Raw genomic sequence first — 15,025 nt, 5'->3', positions numbered from 1 at the left:
AGAGTTTGCAAACAAAATTCATTATGAAGTATATAAAAGGAACGTAAAAAGTAACAATGAAAAAACAGATGAACCAATCCAAATGATCAACATGGAGAACTACTGTATCTGTTATGATCACCATGGTTATGTTCAACGGTGCTACAATATTAATCTTTGAGCATCGACATTCGTATCACCAAGTGTTGCTCACCTAAAATTCTATTCAGCCATTAAAACATACACGTTAGGAGAAGAAGTACTGTTGTGCTAGTGAGCCGCTTAGAAACTTCATATCTTAGAATTTCAAAAGTTGTGAGCTAATGAGATAATCAACTCAACTCATAAGACAAACTTTCTTCTTTAAGATGAGTCACAAAGCTGAACTTTTCAATAATATACACACATATAACGATACAAGCTAATGAGATAATCAACTCAACTCATAAGACAAACTTTCTTCTTTAAGATGGGTCACAAAGCTAATGAGATAATCAACTCAACTCATAAGACAAACTTTCTTCTTTAAGATGAGTTACTTAGCCATTATAACCTTGACTCCACAACAGTGCATCATTGCAAATAACAGGGCGTGTAGCTCACTTTCTAATGCACTGTGGTAGCCTATGAGAAGTTTGTCCCGCACCTTTCTAATGCAAGTGTATACATATTTTATTGGATTTTAACAAATTAAGGAAACATTAGCAAATACAGTGAATCTTAAAAATAAAAGACAAAAATAAAAACAAACATTATTAGAGTTTGTGTACTTATCGTCATATAGCTTTTAATTATAACCGTCTACAATCTACATATGTTCAATTCTAAACTTGTGTATTTATATATTTATAACAATCCCTTTTTTTAAGAAAGTTTGTGAACAAGATTAATTAAGCATCTATTTATCTTAATTCAAAAACAAAATTGTATTTTCATTGCACAACGAACGACTTTTCTGTTATTTAAAAAAAAAGAGGCTAACCTTGCAGTTTCCCAAATATTAAACACCAGATTGCAAAGAAATACTTGAATACAAAGACAGGAATTGGAATGGCCGTGAAAAGTGAGGGTCTTATTTGCAAATCTCCTAACTTGGTAAATATATATACAGTATTAGGGTTTCGTTTTGTTTTCGGTCTAAAAGATATAGAACCATGAAGAGGGTCAAGAGGAAGGAGACGATACAATGTCTTACGTTGAAAGAAGATGAAAACGATCCGTTTTCGATTATTCCTCTGGATCTAATCGTAGAGATTCTCTTGAAAGTTCCGACCAAATCTGTAGCTAGTCTTGTCTTCGTTTCAAAACAATGGTTATCCGTAATCAGTGGCAAACGTTTTATCACTCAGTACCTGCAGGCTCGATCTTCACCTCGGCTTCTTTTCACAGTCTTCTGCGCCTACATGCCAGTGCAGTTCTTACATTCATTTTCCCAGGTTGATCCATCTTATGACCGTCATAGGGTAAGCATAACTCCAGATAAGAAGAAGAAGAACCATGTCCATGCTTTTTCTCCACCAATCCGCGGCTTGATCTGCCGTCAAATGGGTTCTAGAGTGATGATAGGTAACCCTACCACGGGCCAATTCTTAACGTTGCCTAGACTCAAAACTACAAGAAGAGGTGTGTTATCCTTTTTTGGGTATGATCCAGTGAATGATGCATACAAAGTGTTGTGCCTGACAGTACTACGTGGTCGTCAAAAACGTGAATCACAAGTTGTGGCTGAAGATCATCAAGTGTACACTCTAGGAGGAGACCAAAAAAAATGGAGAATGGTTGAGTGTAAGCATCCTCATCTTCCTTTAACTCCTTCTTTACTTACTAATAAAGGGATATGTTTAAATGGGGTACTGTATTATTATGCTTGGATAAAAAATGATGCATCCTTGATAAGCTTCGATCTGATATCTGAAGAGTTTAATGTCGTTAAGTTGCCTGAGGATAATCCTTGCATAGTGAACTACAATGGAAAGGTAGCTATAACTAGTTGGCCTACCGCTGACGGTGAAGTTCACTTGTGGGTTCTAGAAGATGCCACTAAGCAACAATGGTCTAAAGTTTCAATCGTTGTTCCTTCTTGGCAAGAATTAGTTGGAAAAAACCGTAGTTTCAGGTTCAGGGGTACAGTTAGTACTGGTGAGCTTATATTCTCACCTTTCTCTTCCGATAGGGTGCCGTTCTTTTTTATCAGTTACAATCTCAAGGAAAACAAAACCCAAAAGGTTCTGGTTAGAGAATTTGGAAGTCCCTATGATTACATCGAAGTCTATTTTGATCATCTTGAGAGTCCTATGTTCTGTCAAATCTAAGTTAATCCTTTTCTTTTTTTGTTGCTTTTCATTGAAGGTCTCAGACAGATTGTAGTTTTTTGTATAGTAAACCTGCCTATTCTACATTTGACTTTCTTATTTGAAGATGAACATTAGATTTGGTGTTCGCTATAGTTGGATATCCATCCATCCATGTACATTTTTATTTTTAGTTTTTATTTGGACCTTTCCTTTCGAAAAGGATGAGTAAGGAGGAAACATATGTTACATGAAGACGATCTAACTTGTAGAACAGTTTTGTAATTAGAGCGGAAAGATAGCTTTAACGAGCAGTCAGATAACAACTACTAACAATTAATGTATAATCATTTTAGTTGCCTTTGAACTTGCTTTGTGCCCATTTGTTCTAACATTTTTTCTCTTTTTTTTTTGGCAAAACATTTGGTCTTACTTCATGTATAATCAAGTCTTCTCTCCCTTGCTTACAAACAAACTCGCGGTTCATAGAGCTGATTTACTCGGAAACTTCTTGTTGTGAAGGTTTGGTCATAAACATGAAGAAACACAAGTATTTTTTCTTGTCTTTCATAGAGTCCATTCTTATCTACGTAAGTTCTAAGCTTTCTATGTTCATCGCTTGCGCTTAGATGATGAGGCAGCATCATATATTATCTACAATAGAGAAGAAACTCTATCCTCATCTCCAACAACCAACACACTCTTCTTGCTCTTGTCTGTTTCAGTCTCTTCAGTCTTAACTTTTGGCCTCAAGGAAAACAAAGTCCAAAAAGTTGCGGTTAGAGAATTTGGAAGTCCCTCTGATTACATGGAAGTCTATTTTGATCATGTTGAGAGTCCTATGTTCTGTCAAATCTAAGTTAATTCTTTTTCTTTTTTTGTTGCTTTTCATTGAAGATCTCAGACAGATTGTAGTTTTGTGTATAGTAAACCTGGCTGTTCTACATTTGATTTTCTTATTTTAAGATGAACATTATATTTGGTGTTGCATATCCATATTCTCGACATGATCAGATGGTTGCATAAGATGTCGGAAGTTCAAATAATAAGGAAGAGTCTTAAACTACTACTATCTGCCTATCTGGCTCTTAGATAAAACTTATTTATCCCTCAAGTGGAAACCGATGAAGTTACTGTGAGCTTTGCAATACTTATCTACATCAAGGTGTTTTGCTTCTTAATCTAACAAAGCTCAAAATGCAACCAAAATGATGATGAAGATCCGTCTAGCCAACAGAAAGCTATTTTTTTCACACAAAACTGTTGGGGACGTTTTCAACGGGTGTGAAAAATAAACTGTTGAAGATAACAAACAAAAGATCAAAAGACTCGGTCATTTTCTTTTACAATAAAAATCATTGGACAACCACACTATTTTTGACATGACACATCTTATACAAGGTTTCCATACTTCCTTTCATCAAAGTCTCAGTCTTTGAAACAAGATTGAGATATCTATTCGCAGCAAACAGATTGGCTCTCCTTTTGCAGCTTCTCCCACACACACAAAACTAGCCGAGGAGTTTGGTAATGAACAAGAATGTAATTTGGTTTACAACCACTATTATGAAACCTTTTGTCATTCATGTACATCACTCTTTTTACTGTCTGGTTGAATTGTTGAATCCATATCCCCATCGCCACATCTTCCAGCTTGAAAAGCTTTAACCAAAACAAAATAATAATTATTTACCATTTCTTACATCGGCAAAGCCTATTTTAAAGGCCTTTTCTCCACCATTGCAGGTTATTATCCAACATCTACTAGTATTTCCAAAAAAAAATGGCAAGAAAGAAAACAAGGAAACAAAAAAGGGCGAAAATTCCTGAGAGATCAGTAGTTTTTGGTGTGAATGATCCAGTTACCAGAAAATGTTGGATTATACTGGCTGTTCTTTGTGTTTTCGGAACTGTGAAAGGGATGCAGATTGATGGCGATCATGTGGGTTACAAGAAGTGTCTGGGAATGATTTTCGTGTTTTTTTATGTGATTGACATCATCAAATCTATTTTCTGTGAACCTCCAACTCCAGTTGGCAAGGCTGACCGATGGGTAAGAACTTTTGTACCTTCGGTACTCTTTCCCATCATCTATTTTACCATCTACAACTTCCAAACTTTTCATGCATCCCTTCTGGTTTTATCCATCGTCTTTGGATTAGTAGCTATGGTTCAGCTTCTTTGTCCAGTGGAAGGGTTTCACTTTGCTTATGTTGTTGTGATCATCATATTAGGGTGTTATTTAGCTCTTTTTGCATGTGACTATGACCCCAAAATCCAGCCATTTTGGATCTGTTTTCTCTTTATTTTTGTAATTCAGTGTGTCATCTATGGTCTCAATTGCCCTTCAGATGGCTTCGTATTCTTCAGTTTCTATTGAGTTTCCATCTTCTGAAACTGTCAGATCGCTGGGTGGTTAACCTTTTGGTCATCTTACTATGCTTCTTGTTGTTCAATCTTTTTTCTAGAACATTGTAATCAAATATTGTCATATGAAAACTCTAATGTTTTTTCCAGTTTGTTGAGTATTTTGGTTTATACTTATTCGGTTTGATTTCTTATATTTGTTGCCAATGTTAACGTTCAAAACTGTCCAACAATCTTAACATATGCTAAAATAGCACACTGGGTTATCTCTAATCTAATACACATTTAATAGGCTAAATAAAAATATCGATACAGTTGAAGATTACAAACAACAGGCTCAAAAGACCCGGTCATTTTTTACAAAAAAAATCATTGGACAACCGCACATTAAAATGTATATTTCAGCTTATTAATAAGGGAAAATTTGGAAAAATACTCTTATTTGAGATTTTAATTTGAAAATTACACTTTTGTGTAATTTTTTTGGAAAACTATACTTTCACTTTCAGTAAATGTAAAATGACTAAGTTACCCAATCTCAATATCTGAAATTATTATGATATATTTTTGTCTTAATAATTATTCAAATATTTAACTTAATAAATTCAACAAGAATTTACTTTGTTTTAAAACAATGCAATTACTATCTATCCGATATCTTAGTAAAATATACCTGAAATTTGTTTATTTTTAAAGAAATCAAAGTCTCATTTATCTTCTCTTTAATCTTATAAGTTCTCCATTTTTGCCAGCATCTTCTCCTTCCTCTCATTCACAAGTTTATATATCTTCACTCATGTTCTTAGATTTTTTTTTCTGTCACTTGTTCTTAGATTATCTCTATAAATTTAGAAAAGGATTCTCTCATGATATCAAACTTAGATTAACAATATCTAACTATGCTTGTTGTTGTGTTCTGAAATTAGTTATGCTTTTGTGTTCAACTTATAGAACAAGACGCTCTGGTTTCTTCACTGTACAACTTATAAAGAGTAAGAGAGAGAGAAGTTAGAGAGAGGTTTCTCCCAGGCACAGTTGACAAGAGAGATCGTTACCCAACGGTCCCTCCAGGGCACGTCCCTTTTGCTCCCTGCGTAACTTCCTCTTTTGACTAAAAAACTCTGCACCTTTCCAACCTTTTTCAAATCTTTTACCAATCCTAGTATTATCCACTGAACTAATAAGTTCCTTGAGGCTTTATCCGTCGGGTTCTTCCCCCGACCCGAGGTCGGGAGGACCGCTACCGCCGTAGATTTCGCCGGAATGTGGAGCATGAAGGCGTCCGATGGTCGTCGCTCTGCTTGGAAGCCAGTCTAAGCTTCCATCCAAGTACTTTCTTCGGCTACTGGGAATCCAGTACAGAAAGAACCCGAACACACAAGCTTCTAACATCCCTAAGGTCGCTTGACCTAGAATCTCTCGAGACAAATCAATCTCTGTCGTGGAAACCAGAGGCTAGAACAGCCTCTCTGTAAGCTACCCTCATCTACAGTACAACTTGCTACTTTCCGTCTTCATAAATGTCCTCAAGAAGATTTTCTAGAGAGGAGAAAGGGAAAGGAAGCTCAGCTGAGTTGGCTCAACCTCCCCGTACTGGAAGAATCAAAATCCAGGCTCCAGATACCTCAGCCCTCATCAACAAGCACTCTCTCACGCTTATCGGAAGGGTCACTAACAAATCAGTACAAAAGGTCTGGTCGCTCATCCCATTCTTCACTGATATGTGGAAAGCGCATGGTCGACCAGTAGGTGCGGACCTTGGTAATGGACTCTTTCAATTCCAATTCGACAAGGAGGAGGACCTTCTAGCTGTCCTCGAAAAACGCCCTTTCCACTTTGCGAAATGGCTGGTTATTGCGCAACGATGGGAGCCCACAGCTTCTCCCTCCTTCCCATCCCTTATCCCGTTTTGGATAAAGATTCAGGGTATACCAGTTCATCTTTGGACTGAGGAAGCAGTGGAATTACTTGGTTCAGACATTGGGATCTTCGAAAAAGCTGAGATAACTCCTTTCTTGGTAAGAATGCGGGTCCAAGTCAATGGTCTACTCCCCCTACTCAAGAGCTCTATCATTGAATACTCCAATGGGGATGAAGTGACAGTCACGTTTGTCTATGAGCGTCTTGACAAACACTGTCTAAAATGCTGTCGACTAGACCATGAGATCAAAGACTGTCTTGTGGCAAAGCATGAGCTGAAAGCTGCAAAACAAAGTGAAGAAACATCAAAAGCATCGATCCAACGTAAGGAACCAGTTCGTGAACACTACCCCGATAACTCTGACGTCTTCCGCTTCTCGGCCTCGAGGACAAAGGAAGACCAACCCCAAAGATACGTTGGAAGGGCTCCCTTTGACAGGCGTCATGATGCACGTCGTTACCTCACTGACAACAGAAGGGCGAGAACCCCACAGGACCATTCCTACAGAAGCCATATTAGCCACAAAACTATGGAGTGGCGGGAAAGAAGTCACGAGGATAACTCTCATCAACGACTAAATCGGAGCTCTCGCCCCCGATCTCCTCCGGAACGACGCTCCCCCTCCCCTCGTAGACACCTAACTCGTATTGAAGAAGAAGAACGCAATGCAACTCCCCCCTCTTCAAGAAACAGGGGAGAGTCTCTTAGGAGGGAGGAATCAAGCTCTTCAAAGGATATGATGCTAGGTGGAACTAGGGGGAATCCCCAGCAAGCAAATTTTGCATCACCACATCAGGAGGCTCTCTCTGCAGCCAGGGAAGTTGTTCGAGAAACAATGATTCAATACACTCAGGTCGCAGACCCTACGGAAAGTGCTGCAAGGAGAGAGCGACTGCGACAAGCAAAAGACAGAGGAACCCTTGAGGAAAATGCTCTCAAATTGGTTAAGACCTCTCTTAAGAGGAAACAGACTGCTATCCAAGCCTCAACTACGAGTACCAGAACTCCAGCTACTCTGCGGTTAGGCCCTGCGGTCCAAGAGCAAACAGAGCAACCCGCCAAGGACACACAAACTGAGGAGATCGCGCCAAAAAGAAAACCAGGACGCCCTCCCGGGAAAAGAGTGGTACTGCAAAGTCCAAGACAACTACTCAAAGGAACCTGCTCTAGGAGAAGGAAAGTTCCACAGTCCAAACAGACAACCACAAGACGCAGACTCAACTCCGACGTCCCTGCAGGCAGTAGAGCACCTCCGAGGACAACAGGCTCTCGGGAATCCGGGACAAGATCCAATGCCACCAATAACTCGGAGAATCAGCCAATATGCAACATGATACCTAGGAAGACAAGGAAGCGGATGGATTTTCAGAATCCGTCTTCTCCCGGTCCTTAAAGATTGTGAGCTGGAACTGTCAGGGGTTAGGGAATCCCCGGACAGTTCGCAGATTACGGGAGCTGAAGAAAACTATCGGCCCCGACATTATGTTTCTTATGGAAACCAAAAATCCCGACAGCTTTGTCCTCTCCAAGACAGAGCAACTTCTCTTTGACAACAGCCTTCTCATCTCCCCAACTGGGCACGGAGCTGGCGGACTCGCCCTGCTATGGAAAAAAGAGATTAATTTACAAGTGCTGAATTCAAATGCAAACCATATTGATACGCTTATTATATTTGAGGGAAAAAGTTTCTATGCTTCTTTTATCTACTGTGATACAGACTATAAGATACGCAGAGTTTTCTGGGATTCCTTAATCTCACTCTCTGACTCTCGTGAAGCCCCTTGGTTCATAACGGGAGATTTCAACGACCTCACCTGCAGTGCAGAGAAAACAGGAGGAGCAGAGCGTACTGAAGGCTCCTTTACAGACCTAAGAACCTTCCTCTCAGAAGGTGATTTGTACGATCTTCAACACTCCGGGGACCCCCTTTCCTGGAGAGGGCAGCGAGGAGATGATTTGGTTCGATGCAGACTTGACCGTGCGGTCGCAAATAGTTTGTGGGCAGAATTATTCCCATCAGCTAGACTCCAGTATCTCGCCTACGAAGGCTCTGACCACAAACCCATAGTCTCCTTCTTCGAACCTGCAAAAAGGAAGAGGAAAGGTCTCTTCAGATACGACCGCCGACTTAAAGACAATGAAGAAGTCAAAAATCTGGTTGCAAGTACATGGGCTAAAGCAGCACACATGAGCATCTATGATCGGATTGGAAGAATCCGATCAGCCATTTCAGAATGGAGCAAAGCCAAATACACGAACAGCAGAGTGCTCATCGAGGAAAAGAAAGAGCAACTAGACAAAGCCCTCACATGCCCCGCCAATGACAAACCCCTCATTCAGAAAATCTCGGAAGAGTTAAGTGCAGCATATGCTGCTGAAGAAGAGCATTGGCGCCAACGAAGCAGGGTCTTATGGTTGACACTTGGAGACCGAAACTCTGGGTACTTCCATGCTATATCACGAAACCGGAAAAGGGTTAATGCATTTTCTGTGATAGAAGATACAGAAGGCGCGATGGTTTATGAGGAGGACAAAATCGCACAGGTCATCGTTAACCACTTCGAATGCATGTTTACAGCCACCATAGGAGAGAGGGAAGATGTGATTCGGGAAGCGCTATCCCCCAAAATCTCGGAGGAGGAAAACATAGTGCTGATTAGCTCTCCAACGGCCTTGGAAATAAAGGAAGCAGTACTCTCAATCCATGCCGACAAAGCTCCCGGCCCAGATGGGTTCTCTGCTAGCTTCTTCCACACGAATTGGGAAGCGATCGGACCCGGTATTGTGCTCGAAATCCAGGCCTTCTTTGATACTGGAATCATCCCGGAAGGGATTAACGAGACACATATCAGACTCATTCCGAAGGTTCAAAACCCGCAAAAGGTTTCAGACTACAGGCCCATCGCCCTATGTAATGTCTATTACAAGATCATCTCGAAACTTCTGATCAAGCGGCTACAACCTCTCCTCCCCTCCATAATCTCTGAGAGTCAGTCAGCCTTTGTGAAAGGACGGGCAATTTCGGACAATGTCCTCATCACCCACGAAGTACTGCACTACCTAAAGTCTTCAAAGGCGGAAAAGAGATGTGCTATGGCGGTGAAAACCGATATGAGCAAGGCCTACGACCGCCTCGAGTGGGAGTTCATTAGGATGGTCCTCCAACGACTCGGGTTTCACGACAAGCTAATAAATATCATCATGCAATGTGTCTCTTCAGTTACATACTCCTTCCTCATCAACGGCTCGCCTAGAGGAAGTGTTATACCGAGTAGAGGTATCCGTCAAGGTGACCCTCTCTCACCATACATTTTCATAATGTGTAGTGAGGTTCTCTCCGGTCTTTGTAACAAGGCACAAGATGGCGGTTCCTTGAAAGGAATTCGGATAGCTCGGGGGTGTCCCCGACTAAACCATCTTCTATTTGCGGATGACACCATGTTCTTCATAAGAGCATCCAAAGAGAGTAGTGAAGCCCTACGATCGATCCTGAACAGATACGAAGCTGCATCTGGCCAATCTATCAATGCCGAGAAGTCCACGATTACTTTTTCCAAGCGAACTCCAGCTGCGCTGAAACAAGTAGCAAAAAACGCTCTAGGAATTGAAAAAGAAGGAGGTGTCGGCAAGTATCTCGGCCTCCCGGAACAGTTCGGCAGACGTAAACGGGACATCTTCTCATCCATTGTTGACAGGATCAAACAGAAAGCAATGAGTTGGGCCAACAGACACTTATCCACTGCCGGAAGGACGATAATGCTCAAGAGTGTGCTTTCCCCCATTCCCTCCTATGCAATGTCCTGCTTCAAGCTTCCGGTATCACTGTGCAAGCGGATTCAATCTGTCTTGACCCGATTCCTATGGGACGCCCGTGATGGTAAGAGGAAGATATCTTGGGTGGCTTGGTCAAAAATGATTAAAACAAAGGAACAAGGAGGATTAGAATTCAAAGATGTTGAAAGCTTTAATGATGCTTACCTAGCAAAGCTTGGATGGAGAATCCTTAACTGCCCAAACAGCCTACTCAGCAGAGTTCTGATTGGCAAATATTGCACTCATGACGAGTTCCTAACGTGTGAAGCCACTAACTCGATCTCCCATGGATGGCGGGGAATACTCACTGGAAGGGATCTCCTTAAGAGTAATATGGGATGGGCAGTGGGAAACGGCGAGAGTATTAACATCTGGAGTGAAGCTTGGCTATCTCCTGATACACAGCTGCGCCCAATGGGTCCTCCCCCGCTGTGCTCTCTCAACTGCGTAGTAGCCGACTTGATACACCCAGAGACCAAGACTTGGAACCAGGAGATTATCATGTCTATCCTCCCAGATGAAGCTGAACAGATACTGGCAATAAGGCCTAGCCTGAGTGGAGCAACGGACAAACGAATCTGGCTAGGAACGCCAACCGGGGAGTACTCTGTGAAGACAGGATATGCAGCAGCAATGAACTTCAAACTGCCAGACGCTGCTCAACTAGCAATCCCGATGCCTGAAGTTAATTGGAAAAAGTGCGTCTGGAAACTTCCCATCTCGCCAAAGCTAAAATTGTTTATATGGAAGAGTCTCCATGGAGCCTTACCAGTGGGGGAGCAACTCCTACATCGCCATATCAACACGGATGGAAAGTGTAAACGATGTGGTAACCCTGAATCTATAAATCATCTCTTCTTTGATTGTGACTTCGCGAGACAGGTTTGGGACGAAGTTCCTGTCTCCCCACCGGTTGAGTTTAGAGGATTGATAGATTTAGAAGTTATCTGGGAAGGTTTGTGCTACAGGTCATGTCTCCCACCTATTGGAATCTCGAAGGGCTGCTTAGCACCTTGGATCTTATGGCAACTCTGGATCTCCAGGAACATACTCTGTTTTGAAAACAGAGAGATCTCTGCGACTGAAACAAGATCAAAGGCCATTGTCGCTGCTAAAGAGTGGGAAGCTTGCCAACAGAAACCAAAACCTCTACCCAGATTCACAAAACCTACGCCACCGCTTCCCTTGAACTGCGCAAGCATCCGATCGGACGCCGCCTGGAAGGAAGATACGAAGACAGCTGGACTCGGCTGGACAATATCCCATCTCGACAGAACCAGAGATTTTTCCTCAACGGAGACTTCCGTTAGATCCCCCCTCCTCGCAGAAGGCCTAGCGCTTCGGGAGGCGGTGTTTCAATGCAGGCGGATGGAGATACTCAGCGTTTGCTGTGAATCGGACTCACTACAACTCATCCAAGCGGTGAACAATGTTTCACCAATGTCGGAGCTCTATAGCATTGTGGCAGACATCCACTCTTGCTTAGGTTCTTTTAATTTTCTCTCCTTTAAGTGGATTCCGCGTTTGAGGAATATGGCTGCTGATAATCTTGCAAAAACTGCCTTGGCAGATGCAATTGTTGTAATGGCACTCACCTAACTATTTGGTCTAATTAATATATGCATGTGTTTCAAAAAAAAAAAAAAAGACAAAAATAAAAACAAACATTATTAGAGTTTGTGTACTTATCGTCATATAGCTTTTAATTATAACCGTCTACAATCTACATATGTTCAATTCTAAACTTGTGTATTTATATATTTATAACAATCCCTTTTTTTAAGAAAGTTTGTGAACAAGATTAATTAAGCATCTATTTATCTTAATTCAAAAACAAAATTGTATTTTCATTGCACAACGAACGACTTTTCTGTTATTTAAAAAAAAAGAGGCTAACCTTGCAGTTTCCCAAATATTAAACACCAGATTGCAAAGAAATACTTGAATACAAAGACAGGAATTGGAATGGCCGTGAAAAGTGAGGGTCTTATTTGCAAATCTCCTAACTTGGTAAATATATATACAGTATTAGGGTTTCGTTTTGTTTTCGGTCTAAAAGATATAGAACCATGAAGAGGGTCAAGAGGAAGGAGACGATACAATGTCTTACGTTGAAAGAAGATGAAAACGATCCGTTTTCGATTATTCCTCTGGATCTAATCGTAGAGATTCTCTTGAAAGTTCCGACCAAATCTGTAGCTAGTCTTGTCTTCGTTTCAAAACAATGGTTATCCGTAATCAGTGGCAAACGTTTTATCACTCAGTACCTGCAGGCTCGATCTTCACCTCGGCTTCTTTTCACAGTCTTCTGCGCCTACATGCCAGTGCAGTTCTTACATTCATTTTCCCAGGTTGATCCATCTTATGACCGTCATAGGGTAAGCATAACTCCAGATAAGAAGAAGAAGAACCATGTCCATGCTTTTTCTCCACCAATCCGCGGCTTGATCTGCCGTCAAATGGGTTCTAGAGTGATGATAGGTAACCCTACCACGGGCCAATTCTTAACGTTGCCTAGACTCAAAACTACAAGAAGAGGTGTGTTATCCTTTTTTGGGTATGATCCAGTGAATGATGCATACAAAGTGTTGTGCCTGACAGTACTACGTGGTCGTCAAAAACGTGAATCACAAGTTGTGGCTGAAGATCATCAAGTGTACACTCTAGGAGGAGACCAAAAAAAATGGAGAATGGTTGAGTGTAAGCATCCTCATCTTCCTTTAACTCCTTCTTTACTTACTAATAAAGGGATATGTTTAAATGGGGTACTGTATTATTATGCTTGGATAAAAAATGATGCATCCTTGATAAGCTTCGATCTGATATCTGAAGAGTTTAATGTCGTTAAGTTGCCTGAGGATAATCCTTGCATAGTGAACTACAATGGAAAGGTAGCTATAACTAGTTGGCCTACCGCTGACGGTGAAGTTCACTTGTGGGTTCTAGAAGATGCCACTAAGCAACAATGGTCTAAAGTTTCAATCGTTGTTCCTTCTTGGCAAGAATTAGTTGGAAAAAACCGTAGTTTCAGGTTCAGGGGTACAGTTAGTACTGGTGAGCTTATATTCTCACCTTTCTCTTCCGATAGGGTGCCGTTCTTTTTTATCAGTTACAATCTCAAGGAAAACAAAACCCAAAAGGTTCTGGTTAGAGAATTTGGAAGTCCCTATGATTACATCGAAGTCTATTTTGATCATCTTGAGAGTCCTATGTTCTGTCAAATCTAAGTTAATCCTTTTCTTTTTTTGTTGCTTTTCATTGAAGGTCTCAGACAGATTGTAGTTTTTTGTATAGTAAACCTGCCTATTCTACATTTGACTTTCTTATTTGAAGATGAACATTAGATTTGGTGTTCGCTATAGTTGGATATCCATCCATCCATGTACATTTTTATTTTTAGTTTTTATTTGGACCTTTCCTTTCGAAAAGGATGAGTAAGGAGGAAACATATGTTACATGAAGACGATCTAACTTGTAGAACAGTTTTGTAATTAGAGCGGAAAGATAGCTTTAACGAGCAGTCAGATAACAACTACTAACAATTAATGTATAATCATTTTAGTTGCCTTTGAACTTGCTTTGTGCCCATTTGTTCTAACATTTTTTCTCTTTTTTTTTTGGCAAAACATTTGGTCTTACTTCATGTATAATCAAGTCTTCTCTCCCTTGCTTACAAACAAACTCGCGGTTCATAGAGCTGATTTACTCGGAAACTTCTTGTTGTGAAGGTTTGGTCATAAACATGAAGAAACACAAGTATTTTTTCTTGTCTTTCATAGAGTCCATTCTTATCTACGTAAGTTCTAAGCTTTCTATGTTCATCGCTTGCGCTTAGATGATGAGGCAGCATCATATATTATCTACAATAGAGAAGAAACTCTATCCTCATCTCCAACAACCAACACACTCTTCTTGCTCTTGTCTGTTTCAGTCTCTTCAGTCTTAACTTTTGGCCTCAAGGAAAACAAAGTCCAAAAAGTTGCGGTTAGAGAATTTGGAAGTCCCTCTGATTACATGGAAGTCTATTTTGATCATGTTGAGAGTCCTATGTTCTGTCAAATCTAAGTTAATTCTTTTTCTTTTTTTGTTGCTTTTCATTGAAGATCTCAGACAGATTGTAGTTTTGTGTATAGTAAACCTGGCTGTTCTACATTTGATTTTCTTATTTTAAGATGAACATTATATTTGGTGTTGCATATCCATATTCTCGACATGATCAGATGGTTGCATAAGATGTCGGAAGTTCAAATAATAAGGAAGAGTCTTAAACTACTACTATCTGCCTATCTGGCTCTTAGATAAAACTTATTTATCCCTCAAGTGGAAACCGATGAAGTTACTGTGAGCTTTGCAATACTTATCTACATCAAGGTGTTTTGCTTCTTAATCTAACAAAGCTCAAAATGCAACCAAAATGATGATGAAGATCCGTCTAGCCAACAGAAAGCTATTTTTTTCACACAAAACTGTTGGGGACGTTTTCAACGGGTGTGAAAAATAAACTGTTGAAGATAACAAACAAAAGATCAAAAGACTCGGTCATTTTCTTTTACAATAAAAATCATTGGACAACCACACTATTTTTGACATGACACATCTTATACAAGGTTTCCATACTTCCTTTCATCAAAGTCTCAGTCTTTGAAACAAGATT

The 15,025-nt window shown here is 40.4% G+C and overlaps 3 protein-coding genes across 10 annotated transcripts; all 3 read left to right on the top strand.

Moving 5' to 3' along the window:
- The first annotated feature begins 1,097 nt into the window (after positions 1 to 1,097).
- LOC130496014 (F-box/kelch-repeat protein At3g04660-like) lies at positions 1,098 to 3,246 on the top strand. 6 transcript variants are annotated; one of them, XR_008935042.1, is made up of 3 exons: positions 1,098 to 2,118; positions 2,720 to 2,860; positions 2,996 to 3,246. XR_008935042.1 is itself a non-coding variant. In XM_056987742.1 (3 exons), the coding sequence occupies exons 1-3, from the start codon at positions 1,134 to 1,136 to the stop codon at positions 3,008 to 3,010; spliced, it is 714 nt and encodes a 237-aa protein (XP_056843722.1). In that variant the 5' UTR covers positions 1,098 to 1,133; the 3' UTR covers positions 3,011 to 3,246. The 6 variants fall into 6 exon arrangements, 5 of the variants coding, with proteins under 5 accessions (XP_056843722.1, XP_056843719.1, XP_056843720.1 ...); XM_056987742.1 differs by having other exon boundaries at positions 1,098 to 1,764; positions 2,793 to 2,860; XM_056987739.1 differs by having other exon boundaries at positions 2,720 to 2,792.
- A 2,911-nt stretch (positions 3,247 to 6,157) lies between these two features.
- On the top strand, positions 6,158 to 7,951 carry LOC130496839 (uncharacterized). Its single transcript, XM_056989396.1, has one exon. The coding sequence runs from the start codon at positions 6,158 to 6,160 to the stop codon at positions 7,949 to 7,951; it is 1,794 nt and encodes a 597-aa protein (XP_056845376.1).
- A 4,453-nt stretch (positions 7,952 to 12,404) lies between these two features.
- Positions 12,405 to 14,553, top strand: LOC130496008 (F-box/kelch-repeat protein At3g04660-like). 3 transcript variants are annotated; one of them, XM_056987729.1, is made up of 3 exons: positions 12,405 to 13,071; positions 14,100 to 14,167; positions 14,303 to 14,362. In XM_056987729.1, exons 1-3 carry the CDS (start codon positions 12,441 to 12,443, stop codon positions 14,315 to 14,317), a joined length of 714 nt encoding a protein of 237 aa, XP_056843709.1. In that variant the 5' UTR covers positions 12,405 to 12,440; the 3' UTR covers positions 14,318 to 14,362. The 3 variants fall into 3 exon arrangements, with proteins under 3 accessions (XP_056843709.1, XP_056843707.1, XP_056843708.1); XM_056987727.1 differs by lacking the exon at positions 14,100 to 14,167 and having other exon boundaries at positions 12,405 to 13,425; positions 14,303 to 14,553; XM_056987728.1 differs by lacking the exon at positions 14,303 to 14,362 and having other exon boundaries at positions 12,405 to 13,425; positions 14,027 to 14,282.
- Positions 14,554 to 15,025: the final 472 nt, after the last annotated feature.

This window comes from Raphanus sativus, chromosome 6 (assembly GCF_000801105.2).
Source record: "Raphanus sativus cultivar WK10039 chromosome 6, ASM80110v3, whole genome shotgun sequence".
NCBI classification, from domain to species: domain Eukaryota; kingdom Viridiplantae; phylum Streptophyta; class Magnoliopsida; order Brassicales; family Brassicaceae; genus Raphanus; species Raphanus sativus.
The sequence above is the reverse complement of the archived record's forward strand: the minus strand, read 5'-3'. Positions and strand labels throughout refer to the sequence as shown.

Bases quoted from the DNA above. Each gene is read 5' to 3' on its own strand.
- LOC130496014 (XM_056987738.1), top strand. From the start codon at position 1,134: ATGAAGAGGGTCAAGAGGAAGGAGACGATACAATGTCTTACGTTGAAA. The intron at 2,119-2,995 runs GTGAGCTTATAT...TGTCTGTTTCAG, and splicing joins CAGGGGTACAGTTAGTACTG to TCTCTTCAGTCTTAACTTTT.
- LOC130496839 (XM_056989396.1), top strand. From the start codon at position 6,158: ATGTCCTCAAGAAGATTTTCTAGAGAGGAGAAAGGGAAAGGAAGCTCA.
- LOC130496008 (XM_056987727.1), top strand. From the start codon at position 12,441: ATGAAGAGGGTCAAGAGGAAGGAGACGATACAATGTCTTACGTTGAAA. The intron at 13,426-14,302 runs GTGAGCTTATAT...TGTCTGTTTCAG, and splicing joins CAGGGGTACAGTTAGTACTG to TCTCTTCAGTCTTAACTTTT.